The sequence below is a fragment of the Podarcis muralis genome, chromosome 3, assembly GCF_964188315.1.
Source record: "Podarcis muralis chromosome 3, rPodMur119.hap1.1, whole genome shotgun sequence".
NCBI lineage: Eukaryota > Metazoa > Chordata > Lepidosauria > Squamata > Lacertidae > Podarcis > Podarcis muralis.
Genome location: NC_135657.1, coordinates 18,355,014 through 18,373,329, shown reverse-complemented (window position 1 = coordinate 18,373,329; position 18,316 = coordinate 18,355,014). Strand labels below are relative to the sequence as shown.

General features: G+C 46.8%; 1 protein-coding gene across 3 annotated transcripts in view; it reads right to left on the bottom strand.

Moving 5' to 3' along the window:
* The window catches only part of PPP2R5D (protein phosphatase 2 regulatory subunit B'delta), a 55,012-nt gene extending 36,947 nt beyond the window's left edge, over positions 1-18,065 (bottom strand). The window contains exons 1-2 of one of the 3 annotated variants that reach the window (XM_028724892.2): positions 17,919-18,065; positions 13,406-13,528 (exon numbers count right to left, since the gene is read on the bottom strand). In XM_028724892.2, the coding sequence (XP_028580725.1) occupies positions 13,406-13,528; positions 17,919-17,945 (150 nt within the window). In that variant the 5' untranslated portion in view covers positions 17,946-18,065. Of the gene's footprint in view, positions 1-13,405; positions 13,529-13,661; positions 13,731-17,918 lie in introns of those variants that run through there. The other 2 variants (XM_077925505.1, XM_077925504.1) reach the window with 2 other exon arrangements.
* Positions 18,066-18,316: the final 251 nt, after the last annotated feature.

The following is an 18,316-nucleotide window of genomic DNA, read 5'->3' as shown; positions in this document are numbered from 1 at the left end:
GCATTCTTTTCATGTTGCGAACGGGCCTCTGGAACGGGTCCCATTAGCAACCAGAGGTACCACTGTACTGCTCAAACAAAACCCGAAACCTGTGGCTTGCACTCATCCTGCAAACCTAAACCACCTCTTGGAGGTGAACCTAAGGCTTGGGATGTACTCTTTAGCCCCACAATGCTTCCCCCAAAAAACTACCTCCTAGAAGAAAAGAAACCTGGAACGCATCATGCTAGCTTGACTTTCCTTTATTTCTTTTGAAGACTCCTAGGGCACACATACAAACAAAATGTAGGTTTTTTTCGTGTTCCTGCAAGACCTTTTAGAAACTGTTCCAGCCATTGATTATCTCACCATTATTTCACAGTGAGGTCCGTAAGGCGTAGCTGTTAAAATGGAAAAGAAACCCTATACATTTTTAACACAGGGCCCTATTTTTCCATTTGCCTGGGCTCTCTCCTTTAAGAGGCTCCGTTGCCGTTTACATTGATTCCCCCCCCCCCCTTTTCTTTTACCGTAACACATTCATTCATTAAATCAGGGGTGCAGAACTCTCAGGTCTGGAGGGCCAACTCTGGAGCTCCAGAACTCTCTCTGTGGCTTTCAGGACTCTGCCTAGGCTACATGCCTCTTCTCAGACCACACATCTCACCAGCCCTATGTCACCAGCCTCCATGAGTGCTTTTGCCTGCCTGTAACCTGCTCTTGAACTGTGATAATGACTCTTGCTCACCTGGATGGAGAGACAGGTGTGTGGGTACCGAAAACTCTTGACTTCTGCATGGCTGAAATGTGGTCTACGGTGGTACCTCAGGTTAAGAACTTAATTCGTTCTGGAGGTCCGTTCTTAACCTGAAACTGTTCTTAACCTAAGGTACCACTTTAGCTAATGGGGCCTCCCGTTGCCGCCGCACGATTTCTGTTCTCATCCTGAAGCAAAATCCTTAACCTGAGGTACTATTTCTGGGTTAGCGGAGTCTGTAACCTGAAGCGTCTGTAACCCAAAGCACCACTGTACTGTACAAAAGGTTAAGATTCACAGCTCTGCCCACGTTTTGCCTCTGGTCAATGTTAGAAACTCAAGATATATAAGCTAATCACCACTGAATGGCACCTTAAACCTAGGTTGCAGTCACCACAACGGAATGTCTAGGCCAGGGTTAGAAACTGGGATAGAAAAGCTAGGAGCCAAATGGCTTCTGGGACCTGGGTTGTGAGCGCCATTGTGGGGGACACAAGACTTTATTTATTATTTTGATAAGCATGTTTACAATAGCAATATTGGTACCATACTTCAGTTTTCAAAACACTCGTAAATCCAAACTCTTCTTAATTGTTAAATTCTTTAACATATTGTCTCTCCTTAACATATACTTTGAGGCTTCAAAGCACACACATTGAGTGTCAGCCAGGCACAAAAAATTGCACCCAGACTTTTTGAGGTGCTCGCAAACAGAGAATCTTTAGGCGCAAAATGCACCTGGCGCCCTGCTAATTTCGAACCCTGGTCTAGGCACCTTTTTTGCAATTTAATTTATTATTGCTATTCATTTCTATACAGCTTTATTTTTTTAAGAAAAAAATACCAAAGCTGTTTACAGCACATTAAAACACAAAATAAAATCCAGAATAAAGCAAGTTCAAGCTTCAAGGAATATATTTCAGATCCTTCTCTAAGTGACATTTTGCTTTCCCCATATTTATTTACCTACTTAATTCATATAGCTGCCCCATAGCAGAAGGACTTTAGGAAACCAGAGTGGTATAGCGCTTAGAGCAGGCACCCCCAAACTCGGTCCTCCAGATGTTTTGGGACTACAATTCCCATCATCCCTGACCACTGGTCCTGCTAGCTAGGGATCATGGGAGTTGTAGTCCCAAAACATCTGGAGGGCTGAGTTTGCGGGTGCCTGGCTTAGAGTGTCGGACTAGGAGCTGGGAGATCGGGGCTCAAATCCCCAGGGAAGCTCACTGGCTGACCTTGGGCCAGTCACAGCCTCTTAACCTACCTCACAGGGTCGTTGTAAGGATTATCTGAGGAGGGGGTGAGCCATGTACTCCTTAGAGGAAAAGGTGGGATAAAAATGCAATAAATAAGCTCTTCTGCTTACTTTCTTAAGAAAACAGGAGGGGCCAGCCAGATGGAGGTGTCTGTTGCCAACCTGACATTCAGAGACCTCCACATGGTCACAACTGGACCTGTGCCAGTCGCAAAATGCACTAATACTGCCCCTCTGGCCATGCCCATCACGGGCATATGACCCATGGGAATGCAAACTGCCCCCCCCCCCAAGACTGAAAAGGGTTCCCCAGCTCCACATTAAATGAAAAATGTTTTTAAAAATAAAAATAAAAAATGCAGGCAAGGCTGACACCCTCACAAAATCCCAAAAAGACCAGTGCCTGCCCTTCACTAAGGACTAGCTCACACATGCATGTTCACTGCTCCTTATCTACAGCAGAAGCCGCCACTTGATGCACATGTGAATGAGCCATCACAGATCAAATGCCTGCCTCCAGGCAGAACTGCCGTATCATCCAATGTCAGTTCAGAACCACGGCACTTCCAAATGGAGACAGCTTGCTCATTCTGCTGAGAGCCACCGAGCTTAGGAGGCGGGGGGACTAGTGCCATGCGTGACTCAGCCCTGGGTGTGTTTGAATTCATGCTTGCTTCTCGTTAATAAGTGCCCTGTTATCTTAAGAGGATAATTTCACATTTGCAGAGGGTGGGTCACCTCAACAGTATAATGAAGTGGATGAAGCAGCAGGCCGATCGCAGAAGAGTTTTGCGGGGAAAATGTCAAACCTTTCTCCGTTTGCTCCGAGCACAGCCACCTGGCAGAACTCTGGGTGCAAATCCGAAAGAAGACAAAATCTAGGCAAGGCTTTCTCATACAAAACAGGCTGAAATGGTGGACTGGTGGGTTGCGAATACTGCATTGTGAATGCAGTAGCCAGACCCCTGGGCTTGAGCTGAACATCTGGCCAAACTACATGACACCAAATTGCAAAATCTGGACTCCACGATTCTTTGCATCTTACCGTAACCTCACTAACAAAAGGCCTGAAATGCAAAGTCCTTTGCTGCCTTTGCTGTGTTAAGATCTCTCCTTCCCACCCCACCTTTTGGGCCTTCATCCGCTGTGCTTTTCGAAACCTGCTTTTATCTCCTTGAGCCGAACTCTCCTTGGGTTTACTCTCCCAAAGAGCTAATTAGGAGTCTCTCCATGCTGATCCGCCCCAAAGCCAGTGAGAGGAAAGCAACAAAAGGATTGGTAAGCTAGTCACAGTGCAGGATTTCAACAGAGAGCTTCCCCCCAGCTTTGAAATTGCCTTCCTCCTGAGGTTCCAATGCCCAAGGCAGAGTAACATTGGGAAGAGGATTTAAGAAGCGAGCAAAGTATAGATTTGCAGCATAATAATGAATGGAGACGTTAACAATGAGGCTGGGAAGGAGGAGCTGGAGGGGAGGGAGAGTCCATCGTCCAGACATCAACGCAGCGGTGATCCAATGGATCAGAGTTGTTTGCTGAGGACAAGGCCTGGGCTGATCAAGTGCTGCAAGAAACAGATAGGCTCAAAGATACTGGTCATTCTTGACCATGATCAAGTTAACACGCTTTAGAAGAGCTTGCACCGCACGACCAAATGCGTTTCTGGAACAATGGTGATTCACTGTGCTCTGGAATGTAAAGTATTGTGGCAATATGCACCCTTTGGGAGGAAGGGAGCACTACGAATTGAATGAATGAATTTTATACGGCTATAGCTGCACACTTTATTATTTTGTGCAAGCAATGATGCAATTGCCTTTGTACTCAGCGAGATTTTAATTTTTAAAAGGCTACACGAAACTAGAGGAGGAATGGCTGTGTGTGTGTGTGTACGCACACACACACACACACGCGCACATACACACACACACACACACACACACACACGCAGCCCTCTCTCTCCAGAGCCCTGGCAAATGTGAAAGCAGGAGGAGATTAAACTGGAGCTGGTATAAACAAATATATCAAAGGGGAGGGGAGGATTCTGCAGGACACCTAGAAACAGGAGAGACAGGGAGAGAGAGAGAGGAAAAAATAACTCAAAGTGAAGCAGAACCCCATTCCTAAATGCTGCCCTCGTTTCACCAACACAGGCTAAGTTAGCAAGGCTGGCAGAACTTCCCCCTGGATTCACTCCAAGTTCGTTTCTCGCCTCCCAAATCCAACCCTTAGCAGGTTAATTCAAAACGTTTCAAAAATGGCATTTTTAAAAAAGGCTCAAAGAACAGGAAGCTCTCCTTACAGGTTTGTGTAGCCCCTCTTTCACCTCAATGGGGGAGGAGGAAAAGCATTTTTAAGGTCTATGTGGTGTGGGGAGGGGAGAGAGAAAGGCTGTGGATGGCAGCTATAGGAAATGGGGGAGGCAGTCCCTGGACCAGGGGGGGAAAAGAGTACTGTGGGAAGCAAACTGGACCAAAGAATGCTCTCCAAAAGACATTTGGAAATGGATGGCCCTTTTCCTGCTGCCCAGCCCTCGCTCCCCACTTCTCTTGCAAGGGCCATGGGGCGCCTTGCCAGCCCCCACCCCACCCCCGCTGCCTGCTGAATATTAACAGGATCTCACCACAGCCAGTTCATTATAAGTCTGAAGAGGCCCTGTGCCACTTTTCAGCTCATCCTTCCCCAGAATCTTGAATAGAGTATATTAAAAAAAAGAGGGGGAGAGAGAGAGAGGTTGTATCAGCCTGTCAGTTGGGAGTGTTTTTTAAAGAAAAGAAGAATACACGCGCAAACGAACCTCAACAAAACCTCCACAAATTATAATGACTAATATGAGCCCCCCTGGAAGATTTCTGGTTGAGAAGCACCTGGCGACAGCAGAATAAGCAGAAACAGCCTCTTATTGTTTTGCCCAGAGGAGATCGGAAGATTTAAAAGGCAACAAGCAGCCTTATTGGAAGTTCCTGCAACTGAATTGCTGTGCTTTCGTCAGAAACGTGCTTGCACAGAGTTTGCTGGCTTAAAAAACAAGCACACTGTCCCGCCCAATTTTTGAGGACAAGAAGAAATAAAAGGGAGTCTCTCTCTCTCTCTCTCTGGACTTAAATTATATGTGATGCTTGCTGCTGCATATTTTTTTTAAGCCACTAATAGCAGGCAACAAGGAGGGATGATTTTCATCAGGACCTTTCCTTCCCTGCCGAAATTTCCCATAAAAATCGCCTCCCACGGCTGCTACCATCAGCATGGAAGGAAACATGGTTTTTTGGCACCAGTGGAACGTAAGAAGACTCCCCACTGGAAAAGACCAATGGACCAGCTCAGGCATCCCCAGCCTTCGGCCCTCCAGATGTTCTGGACTACAATTCCCATCATCCCTGACCACTGGTCCTGTTAGCTAGGGATCATGGGAGCTGGAGGTAAAAACATCTGGAGGGCCGCAGGTTGAGCTGCCTGGCCCAGCTGGTCCAATGACCTGTTCTCTCAGAGGCCAACCAGATGGCTATGCGAAGTCCGAAAGCAGGACCTTGGCACAACAACACTCTCTCCCCACTTGCAATTCCCACAACTAGCATTCAAAGAAGCATTGCCTTCCAAAAGTGGGGACAGAACCTGGTCATGGGGGCTAGTAGCCATTGAGAAGCCCTATCCTCCATGAATGGGAGCTTCCCTCTTGCGGTTAATAGCAGCCAGAGGGGGAGAAGGCGGCCAAGAAGAAAGGTTTAACCTCTTCCCACGCACTGTTGTTCTGATGAAAATTCCCATCTCTGCCAAGCGGCTGCTTTTTTAAAATAAAGAGGGAGCAGCGAGTGCCGAATTTAGCATCACATCCAGTTTCGGCCTTCTGTTCCAACTCTGAAAATGACAAAGCAATAAACACTTGAAACTCAAAAAGAGTTCGAAATATCTCTTTTTAGGATTTCTTTCTCACGTTACAATTTAGCATCCCAAGGTAAGTTGTCAGAAGGAAGCAGTTGGGGTTGGCGAAGGTATCCCTGCATTGCAGGGGGTTGAGCTAGATGGCCTTTGGGGTCCCTTCCAATTCTATGATTCTATGAAAAGTAGCTATAGTAGAATTGCAGGATAAGAAGACTGGGCCATTAGCAGCAGAACCTTAGGATCTCCTGCCCTTTTTGTCAGGGTCTTATAAGTGAACAGGTTTGCATAATCCTTCATTCTTCTTTATGTGGGAAGGAACCGCTGTAGCCATTCCTATTCCTGGCTAGTGGGATGGAAGAACCACAGCTTTTTAACAGAAAGCTAGAGCTAAGGTGCAAAATCTTTTGCTTGACATCTTAGATTGCAGAAGCGATCAAATACCTGAATGATCCCTGCTTCCATATAAAAACCAGCACACATGTAAAAACGGCACTGTGGACAACTACAAGGCTTGACCATTCAGTAAAGTTGGGTATCTCTTCTCTTTTAATTTACCTACATATTTATAATCCACACTTTTATATATGTAAAAAATCAAGACAATAGTACAATGCATGAAAATAAAATCAGCATAAAAACATTAATAAATACTGATTGGCTAAAAAAGAGAATTCATGTTGCAAAGGCCTGTCTAAACAGAAGAAATCTGGATGGAAGGGTGGTTCCTGCCAAACCTCTACTGGCAGTGAGTTCCACAGGACAGGGCCTGCCACGCTTAAGGCTCAGTCCCTTTTCACACTTTACATCTAAACAAAATCTCTCATTTCTGAGGTCCCAGCATTGCAAGGCTTGGGTCTTGAAATTGCCTTTGCCATGTTGATGTTTGCTCTTTCAATGTTCTCTCTCACACCCCTCTCCCTTGCTTGGGTCTTCATCCACCGTTCTTTTTTAGACCTGCTTTTAAAATGTGTGTGTTCTTGTTTCTACTGTGTGAGATTCTCTTCTGCTGTGCTTGCCCTGGAAATGAATAGAGAGCTTTCCTAGTGCTGATCCACTCAAAAGCCACTAAAAGGAAACCAACAAAGGATCTGGGCAACATAGCATGTCTAGGCTGGAATCCATCTCCCTGACCTGCTAGCATCTTGAAAGCACAGGAGCTGCTCTGTTTCGTTTTACTGAAAGGCAGGGAGCATCCAAGCATTTAGAGCAATGCGGTTCAGCAACGGGCACCTCCGGGCTGTAGCTCAGCCAATGAGCATCTGCTCTGGATGAGCAAGGCTCCAGGTCTAATCCCCAGCATCTCCAGGTAAGGGCTGTGAAAGATTCCCGGAAAGATGCTGCCAGCCAGCTAGATGGACCAATGGTCTGACTTGGCATTGAGGCAGCATCCTAAGCAGCCTTGATTCCCTCTGCTTTGTCATTTCCAGGAATGACTCTTAAGTCTGCTCACTGTTCCTTCAACCTGCTCGTGCTCTTTCTGAAGCCGGAAGAACAAGCAGCTGCAATGCAATAACCCCTCCGTGTGCTCTGAGCAACAACTGTGCTTCAGACTAAGGGGCAGGTTTCATGTCCTCAAGCATCAGGGCCACACTGCAAGGCACCTGCTACTGCATGGGTGACTTTTAAGAGGACTAGGCAAATTGACGGAGGGTAAGGCTATTAGAGGGACGCGGGTGGCGCTGTGGGTTAAGCCACAGAGCCTAGGACTTGCCGATCAGAAGGTCGGTGGTTCGAATCCCCGCGATGGGGTGAGCTCCCGTTGCTCGGTAATTTTATTAGTGTTGCTGGAAAATGAACTTTGTGGGCTTCTCTATCACCACCTCTTCTTCTCTCTTTGCAAACTGGAGCAGCTCATTTCTAATTGTTCCTTCCGGCATCTTTATTAGGGCTGCCAGTTCTCTGCCCTGCAGTGCTGGAGGAAACTTCCCAAAATCACATTGGTGTCTAGCTGCGAGGAGCTCTCCAAGATGTCAGGCAAATATCCTTCGCACATCACCTGCTACATGAGCCTCTTTTTTTTTAAGCTGGGGATGCTAGGGATTGAACCCGAGGCCGTCTGGACTCAAAGCATGAGCTCTACCCGCAGAGCTATGGTCCATCCACAGTACATGTCAGAACAAACAGAGCTTGATATGATGTTGAGCTTGCAAGTGGGGAGAACTTCCTCTGCTAAAGCAAAGCTCCAAGAAGGGCAGTGGGTGTGATGCAATGCATCAGAAACACAGAACATGGTACTGGATTCAGGATTAACATGGTACTGCTTATTCTGCTCCCACTAAAACTCAGTATTCATAAAAAGGAGCGGGCAAGCTTCCTGTTCTTGTGGCTGGAAAGGCATGCTTGAAAGTGTGTGGTTAATGCCTCCTGAAATCTCAGCAGCCGGAGAACGGATAAACAAAGACTTCCTAAGTTTGGTTGGCTAGGTGGGGGGAGAAAAACAGGAGTCCAGTGCCTTCTTTTTTGTCCATCCCCACTTCCTAACTAGAAAAACCAGGATAAATTAAGTAACACGGAAATGGGGAATAAATTAAACAAGGGAAATTATGCAAGTGTGCTCATTTTTGCCCTAGCATATGGACACTGCAGAACTGAACTTTTGTCGATGCAGAATTTTAATTTGATTTGTTTGAGCAAAGAGTAAACACGGCCCTGCCCTGCACACTGGAAGCAACTACAAGCTAAAGGCCGCTGCTGCAATAATTAGTTTCAATGAGAGAACGTATCAGCTTGCACGCATGATGATTTTCACACCTCAAATACCTAAATTTATCCTTTGCATGGGGAGTAACTGAAAGACAAATTATTTTGGAGGAGAGAGCTGGAAACCTGCAATCAGTTTTGCCTAAGGAAGACATGCCCCGTCAGCCTGTGTAAGCAATAAGTCTGTACTTGCAGGAGATAATGGGTGTGGCTTCCATTTGTACGACTAGTGTTGTACCTTTGGCAGCGGCAGATCTGACATAGGAGAGGAATTGCAAGGAACATCTTAATGCACATCAGGAATGGAGCAGGGCAGGATTGTTCAGTAGCAACACCAGTCCAGACCTCAGAGAGATTCTGGCAAACGAACCATACCAGAATGCTGGTTGTGCATCAGAGGGCATCCGATAAAGAACCAACTCATGACTAAATGTGCATTGCATGAGTTTGGATATGCATGGGTGCAACGGCTGCCATTGAAAGGAGTTGCAGATTTACACCTACAAGGCTGGCTTTGAATTGCATGTAGGGCACAGGCCCTTTTCTCTACTTTAAGCGGGCTTTGATTAGGTCAATAGTTTCAGAGGGCTGTTGTTTCCGCTCTGCTCTGCGACCAGAATTCCATCAAGAAGGCATCAAAAAGCAATGCAGACTGAAAATGTGCCCTGCCCTCTATAGGAGCGAGACAACGGAGTTCTTGGTTTGTGTCCAGATCTCTGCACATTAAAAGCCTGCACACAGACATTATATTTCAGCATCTGATTGCTCTGGTAACTGCCGGGTTCACCTCTATGTAGATGCACACCCATTAGAAGGAACTAAAGATCATTCTTTGCTAGGGCGTGACTGCTGCCCAGCTCCAACACAGCAGGAATAGAGGACAGCTTCTGAGCTTCTCCGACCCATTTGCTATTCTAATTATTTTCAGCCCAAAGAACATCTTGCTAATTGATGCAAGCTGCTGAACAGTTTGCAGGTTTTCTTCCATGCCTTCCCCAATGCGAAGGAAGAACGGGATAAATCCCAAATACGGAAAAATAGGGATTCCTGACCCACATGACTTTGCCATGAGCTTTAGTGCTAGGCCCCTAAACAGTTAAGTTAGGGCAACCTAGGAAATCTGGAATATTTTTCCCCAGCCCTACTCAAGAGGGCAAAAGCTGACACCCCCAATTCTTTCATGCCAACTGCTGGGGCATAGCAACAGCTTCTCAGCCGAAATTAACGGAAAGCCTCAAGTTAGTTTTACACTTGCTTCCAGGATGCTCACAATTGCTTAGCACATTCTTAGGTGTCACACACTCACAACTATGCTTTCAGAAACTGCATCGGCATTGCTTTTTTAGGCTGTGTGAAAACTAGAGCTGTTGTTTCATTGAATAGTAATAGCCATGCTAGCGCAACAGAACATTATTTACTGATAGTTTGAAAGAACTCCAGCCATCGTCATTAGCAACTTTTAATCAATGCCACAAGGGTAGCTGTATTCTGGTGCAACAAAAAATATGACAAGAGTGCCTGGTGGCATCTAAAAAGAGTATGGCTGCAATCCTAACCATGTCTACTCAGAAGTAAATCTCAATTAATTCAATGGGGCTTACTCCCAGATAAGTGGGGCCTGTATGATAGCCTAAAATATTTTCAGCAGCCTGACCTCACTTTCTCATTTTATTCCCTCTGTCTTCGGCCACATTCACACCATACATTTAAAGAACTTTAGACTGTCATGGCTTCCGTCCAAAAACTGTGGGAGCTGTAGTTTGTTTAGGGCAGGCTTCCTCAACCTCGGCCCTCCAGATGTTTTTGGCCTACAATTTCCATGAGCCCTAGCTAGCAGGACCAGTGGTCGGGGATGATGGGAATTGTAGTCTCAAAACATCTGGAGGGTGAGGAAGCCTGGATTAGGGTGTTGAGAGTTATTAGGAGGCCCCTATTCCCTCACAGGGCTACAATTCTCAAGAGTTCCCTGTGGGGAGGTATTAACTGCTAAACCACTCTGGGAATTGTAGCTCCTGAAATGGAATAGGGCTCTCCCAACAACTCTCAAGCACCCTTAAAAAACTGCAGTTCCCATAATTCTTGGGAGACAGCCGTGACTGTTCAAAGTGGTATCACAGAACTTCGAATGTATGCTGTGAATATGGCCTTGATGCCCACAAATATACATATCTGTGAATAAGCGTTCCTACATTATATGAAAGGGGCTCTTGTCCCTGAACGTTAGGACTTACAGTAAATCTTCAAGACAACAATACAAGAAAAGAGGCATTTCCCGGTGCTTGCTTAGTCCCTTTCTTCACCCTACTCTACCTCAAGCCAATAAAAGAAGTCTGTTTCTGCAACCAGAGATGATGATTATTATTAAATTTGTATACCATCCTTCATCTGTAGATCTCAACATAAAAACACAAGATAAAAAACACAAAAAGCATAATAGCAACAAGAACAGGAACAAACCAATAACCCCATCTGCCCACCCCAAGTTGAATCTTACTTCAACACTAATTATTATAATTAATAATAATAATACCCCACCCATCTGGCTGGGTTTCCCCAGCCACTCTGGGTGACTTCCAACAAAATATTAAAAATACAGTAAAACATCAGACATTAAAAACTTCCCTAAACAGGGCTGCCTTCAGATGTCTTCTAAAATTATGGGACAGCATCTTCCACTACATCTGAGAGCAACCAGCTACCTTTGGGGAAAGCAATAACCCTGTCCTCACTGCCATTAGGAGATGGAAAGCTTTCCACAATACATTGTTTGGTTTAATCCAAAGAAAGGGGACTTGTGGACTCCCGACTCCTAACCAGAATGGCCAAGGTCACAGATGATGGCAGCTAGAAGTCCAACTACTTCTGGAGAGCCACAGTTTCTCCCACCACCACCACCACCAACCCGGGTGTGATCAATAATATTATCAAAGGGATCTAACCTTGAAAAGCTAATGTTTAGGACTCCTGTGATTCAAAATGGGAAGGAGAGGTCTACCACCAACACATTCAAGTAGGAAAATGGGAATCTTCCATTGACTCAGGAAATGCTAGCCTGACTCCTCCCTGGGTCATGTCGTGGGAAACCCCCAAGATATCTGCTGACCAACACAGTGGATGGTGTTCCTCTTCCTACTTGGGACACAATGAGCAAATATACACCAGGTGGAATTCCCAATTGTGTTCACATATTTTAGTACACTACTAGAATTTATTATTCTAGAGTTGCCCCGACTTATTAAAAGCTATTGATTGGAGGATATATCTTTGGAGCACTCTCGACTTCAGGCACAAAAAAACTTATTCCAAACTCACAGCTGATGAAAAATAATTTCAAGTCCTAGGCCTCCATTTTTAAAAGCTATTATCAGATCCTGCAGACCTTTCCAATTCCTAGATGACAGCATCAAGAGTTTAAGAACCCAAGCAACAAAGCAGCTGGAATTTTCCCAGCCCTATCTTCAAATGACCATTAAATGGACCTTTGATTCTTATTCCAAAATAAGACCACCTCATGTTTTCTAAGGCTGAGGTGTCAGTGCTAAATGGAAGCAGACCCCAAGGAGGGGGAACCTTATCTACCAGAACCTCATCAAGAAGCCTCAACGAAGGATTAACTCTAAGAGAACTTCACTACCACACAGGCATCCTCATCTTTGACAATACACACATTGTACCATGGGAAGAAGAACCCTTGTGCTTCGAATCCTGCAGCACTGCTGTCCCTTTAACCCAAACTTCACCAATCTGGTGTCCTCCGGATGTTTTGGACTACAACTCCCATCAGCCCCAACCAGAATGGTCAATGTCAGGGATGATGGGAGGTGTAGTTCAAAAACACCTGCAGCCCCAAAAAATGTTTCAGTCTAAATAGAGAAACAGATATTTTTGTTCTAACCTTTCTCCTTTTTTTCTATTTACAATACTGCCACTTATTTGAATTTCAAGGAGGGGAAAAAAAAGCAAAATCTTCTTTTAGATTTTGAAAACAAGTCCGCAACCTGTACGCTTTTCTACCACAGTCAATTCCATGAATGCCATCAATTAAGCTAAACATCCTTCACTTGAATTTCTCTGCCATTAATTCTGTGCACCAAAATAGTATTCTGGTAATCTCCATCTACCCTAGACACACACACTTGACTAGTCTTCTGTTTGGTTCCTTTCCCACAAGGTTTAGTTCTCACCCTTTATCGCTCTTAATTAAAAAAAACCAAACCCATAAAATAGGTTCTGCCTATTTTTCATCTAAAACGACCGTATTTTATAATTAAATAAGAGGGTAGGTAAAAGAACTCAGGAAATAATCACAAATTACCAAAACCTGATAGATGGATTATATTCAACACTTATACAAAATTTATAATTGTCCGAACTGTTTTATGTATATGATTTTGTTGCAATCCGCAAAACAACCACATAAGGTGCAGTATATCATTATTATAATCACCATGTTTCAGATGAGGAAATGGAATCTGCTGAGGCTGTGTGGCTTGAATAGAAGTAATTTCAGGAGTTCCAACACCAACGGTAGATTTGAATTTTATAGTTCAGACACTTAATTATTATGTTACATGCTAAACCACCACATACTGCAACCTCTCACATGCTTTTTCGGCTTGCGTAGAGATTTAATTTCTACTGGTGGTTTCCATTCTTCCTTTACCAATCCCCTTCTCCCTCTCTGATCTCACAATAACCTATCAGCACAGGGGCTGATAGGAACACGGATGGAAGTTGCAGTCCCAAATATCTGGTGGTCCCCGTGTCGGGGAAGTCTCCTCTAAGCCAACCAGTCTGCAACATACATCATGCAAAAGACGACTTCAGCATCCTACCTCTTCTGAATTCTCCGTGCCTCCATCTTTGCCAGTGCCACTGCTGCCACCACCACCACCACCGCTGCTGCTGCCACTGCTGCTACTGGCTTTCGTAGTGCTTTTAGTAGACTTTGGAGGCTCCTAAGGAGGAAAAAGAACAGGAAAAAAGCACTTTCAGATGCACTCTTTTACCAACAGCTTAACAAAGTTCATGGATCCTGCAAGGCTAGCCAACAGAAAAAGAGGACACCATCCCATAAATAGGCTCCTATACCATGGTCTCCATGTCGGTGCCTAAGAGACACAAACTTCCTGGCGCAAGAGAAAGGTCTGTGTATGGAAACACACTGATCATCATCCAAGTGCTTCTGCTAGAACGATCAATTCTCTTCCCTTTAAAAAGGGCACCTGACTCTCTTGAAGTCCCACCCACTGGTGGGGGGCAGCTGCCTGTTTTGCAGCCTGTTGCTCTCTCTGCCTTAGCCAGAGCAGCCGAGTCTCTGCTCCTGCCATCCTCCATGGGAAAGGGCTTATCTGCCAACAGCAAGCAAATGCTAGTAAACTGCTATTTAGAAAGCAGTTTGCAATGCAGGCAGAGAACAAAGACTGGAGGACAAACTGAAAAGAGGTTCTCAAGCTGCGGGGAGGGAGCTCCATTCAACTGGTGTGTGGACAGTCAACCAAATCTGTATTCGGCCTATTTTTCCCACCCTAACACAGACAGAAGCCGTACTGACCAAGGCAGAATTCAATGGGGCTCTCTCTCAGGCAAGTGTGTACAGGCTACAATCTAAAGGAACTTCATCACAGGTAAGGAAAATACATTTACAAGTTATATTAAAACATATTTCGCAAGGGAATTTGACCTGCGCCAAGGCATATGTGATGGGCTGCTGCGGAAAATGACGCTTTAGTGAGCCTGTGCAGCATAGTGGTTAAGAGTACTGGACAAGGACTAGGCCAGGGTTCAAATCCTCACTCAGCTATGAAGCTTGCTGGGTGACTTTGAGCCAGCCATTCACTCTCAGACTAGTCTATGGTGCAGGGTTGCTTTGAGGATAAAATGGGGAGCAGAACGGGCTTGTCTGAGGAAAGGTGGGATAGAAATAATAACAAATAGTATCCATGCTGCAGGACCACTTTTGTTTTGTGCTGTGAAATGCATGTGTTTGATAACCATATTGTGAAGAGAGTCTGTGTTGTGCCTTTAGGTCCATATCTGCTGCTCAAATAAAAGGTGGGAGAGATCATCAGGGGATTTGGACTGAGTGTTCCTCAGTATGTGAATGATACCTCTCATTTAATCGGAACCAGGGGCTACTTGGAAACTACAATTAATCCCAAATGCAGTTGCTAGACTGGTGACTGGGAGCAGCCATCAGGGTCATAGAACACTGGTCCTAAAAGATCTACATTGGCTCCCTGTATGTTTCCAAGCACAAATCAAAGTGCCGGTGTTGACCTTTAAAGCCCTAACAGCTTCAGCCCTGTATACCTAAAAGAGTGTCTCTACCCCCATTATTCGTCTCAGACACTGAAGTCCAGCTCCAAGGGCATTCTGGCCCTTCCCTCATTGCGAGAAGTGATGTTACAAGGAACCAGGCAGAGGGCCTTCACAGTTCCGCCTTGAGGAACGCCCTCCAGTCAGATGTCAAACAGATAAACAACTACATGACTTTTCATAGACATCTGAAGGCAGCCCTGTTTTAAGAAGCTTTTAATGTTTGATGTGAGGTCCGTCCCCCCCCCCCCATATTTTGCTGGAAGCCGCCCAGAGTGGCCAGGGTAACCCAGTCAGATGGGTGGGGTACAGTGTTAGAAACTAAGATATGAAGCTAGGAGCTAAATGGTAACTTAAATCTAGGTTATGGGCACACCAACGTAATGTCTAGGCACACTTTTTAAATAACAAGAATACAAAGCTGAAAAGGAATGAACTGCAGCTAAAATATTATGTTCATTTTTTGCAAGGTCCAGTCCTTCCCCTGCCCACCCCCCTAATATTCTTAAGAGGGTCTCTTCTCCAGTCTTCGGAGAGTAACTGGAAGTGGGGAGGCAGAAAAAAGGTCCTCCTTTCCTTCCACTCTGCAGTTTTAATATGAAATTTTAGGCACAGTGCTGCACCCAGAGCTCAGAAATTGCTTGTGCTAATGAAATTCCCTGTCGCAAAATGCGCCTAAAACAACGGGAGTTTCGAACACTGGTGGGGTATAAGAAAATTATTATTATTATTATTATTATTATTATTATTATTATTATTATTATTATTTACATGTTCCTGCTTCATGAAGGTGAACACTGGTACACAGGAACAGGTCTTGTTCTAAGTTCAAAGCCATCTAAAGCCTGGCAGCTGTTTTTCAGGGTTTAGATAGAAGTCTTTCTTGGCCCTACTGAGAGCTTCTGGAAACTGAACATGCAGCCTTCCCTATGCAATGCATGTCCACTTCCACTAGCAGGAATGTTGCACTCATGAACCTTTAGCTCAGCATGCCAACATACCCCACTTTGCATACTTCCTCTCTGCAACTGAGCCACACATTTGTGCCACATGCCTATGTTGGACAGAGGCGCCATGCCTACATTGCATGTTACATGGATACGCACATTACTTCTAGGGTGCTAAGTCTTTCGGACTCTGCTCCGAATCCTAGACTCTGCACGTTTGTTTGTGTTCTGCATACTTCTGCAGTGTACAGCAGTTCACAGGAGTTCTGTCTTCTATCCCCTTAAAGTTATGCACAAATGCCTGGCCAATGTCTGCACAGGATTCTCTGTGCACTCCCACTTAGCACCCACAGCCCCACCAGGTGCTTACACTACCTATACAGCCTCCTCTGCATTTGCACATAGTGCACACCTGAACTCTGTGCCCCGCACAAAATAACACAATCAAACCTTTTTTTCAAGATTCTTCCTCTTTACATGCAGATGCATCCTTCCTAAATATCATAGCAGCAGTGCCTTTCTACATAGGCCTTGAATTTGCCCCACTTCCACTCCTGCCGCTTGCCTAAATCTGCATTTGCCCCAGTGCCACTTAAGTGTGGTTGCGATGCACTGCGAAAGGCAACAATGACTGTGTACTCTTTTCCCATAACTTTGTGCTTGAAACACAAGGGTCCGATTTAAAGGGAGCAATCTGTCCTTAGGCCTCCCCCTGCTGCATGGCAAGACAAGTGTGAGGCCTATTGTGCTTGTCTGACCTCCGAATGCAACACACAAACACGGGCATCGCGAACACGCCTGCACAGGGAGCCCCCGAACCGGAAGCGATGGACGCGAAGGAAGCATACAAAGAAGCGCAGCGCATCCTCCGCTATCGGTGCGCGCACACTGCATTCTAGGACGCTCAGGCCCAGATCCGTGTTGGGTCCCCCCCCCCCCGCAACTGCCACGGAGACCGTCACTACTAGATTCCCTCTTTCTCCGCAAGCAAGCACTCAACCCAACCCAACCCCCTCCCCCCCCCGTCCGTGCCATGCAACGGCGCTTGCCTATGCACCATGCTGCGATCGCCTCTTCTCCTCCCTCCCTCGCCTTACTCTCGGCCCCTGCATTTCCCCTTCCACCCCGTCTAGGATGCAACGGCCTCTTGCCCGTCAGGACCCTTGTGTTACGCCGCCGACACCCTCCTCAGCCCGCCTCTCCCCAGGTGCAAGGCTCCTGCACGAGTGCGGACATTTTCTCCCCCCGTGTGGGTGCTTGCCTGCCTGCGCGTGTGCGCGCCTAACTCAGGGGGCCCGTGCTCAGAGGCAGTTAACAACAAACGGGCTGTGCATTGTCTGACCAGGGCGTCTTTTCCTGCAATTAGATTTAAAAGACATATGTATTTGTGTGTATGCTTAACCCACGGATAATAACAAATATGCTGTGCATTGTCTGGCCCGTGCGTCCTCCCTCCACCCTAAATATATATGCATTAGATGTAGATACAGAAATAAAGATACATATGTGCTTGTGTATGCTTAACCCAGGGGGCCCGTGCTTAAGAGTGTAGTAACAAATATGATGTGCGTTGCCCGGTCAGTACCTTTCCTATATATAATATATGTGAATCAGATATTGATATAAAGATGTGTGTGTGCGCGCGGGCGCTTGCTTAACCCAAGAGGCCCGTGCTCAGGGGTAGTAACAAATATGTGGTGCATTGTGTGGCCAGTGCGCCCTTTCCTACATAGGATATACATACGTGTGTGTGTGTTGCAAACCTAGACCTGCAGGTGTGTGTGCACTGATTTGCTAGTCCTGGATGTGTGTGTGTGTTGCACAGGCACACGGATCCTGCGTCGAAGCCCCGGGCTGCTGCAAGTGCAGCTGCTTCCTGCCCGCGTCCTCGGCCCCCTCGGCGCGCGGGGCGGCTCCACTCCCGGCGGAGGCCCCGAGCTCGGATGCCGCCAGGCCCCGGGAAAGGCTTTGGCGCCCGGGCGCTCCCGCCCACCCCACCGCCCCGGCCCTGGGGCGGGGTGGCGCCAGAGAGAGATGGGGGGGTGGGCCGGCCCCGGGGCGCCTCCGCCCCCCGCTCGCTCACCTTCTCTTTCTTCAGCTTGTAGGGCATCCCGGACCTCGAAAGCGCTCGCTCGGCCTCTCCCGCCGCCGCCGGCCCGGCCTCCTCTCGTCGCCCTCCCTCGGTTTCTCCTCGCCGCCGCCGCCGCCTCCTCCTCCCTCCTCTGCGCTGGGTTGGGTGAGCCCCCGATTGGACCTGCTCGGCCCAACCTGCCTGGCAACCGCTTCGCTGCCTTCGCTTCATTGGCCGCCGGCCGCCGCGCCGATTTTTGCCATTGGCCGGCCGGTTTGAAGGGCAGCTGGGGAGGGCGGGAGGAGGCCGCTGCCGGTTTTGCAAAAAGGCGCCGCCGCGGTTGTAGGGGAAGCGGGTGGGATTGGAGGAGGAGGAGGAGGGCGAGGGGGCTTCTCTGCCGCCGGCTGCTC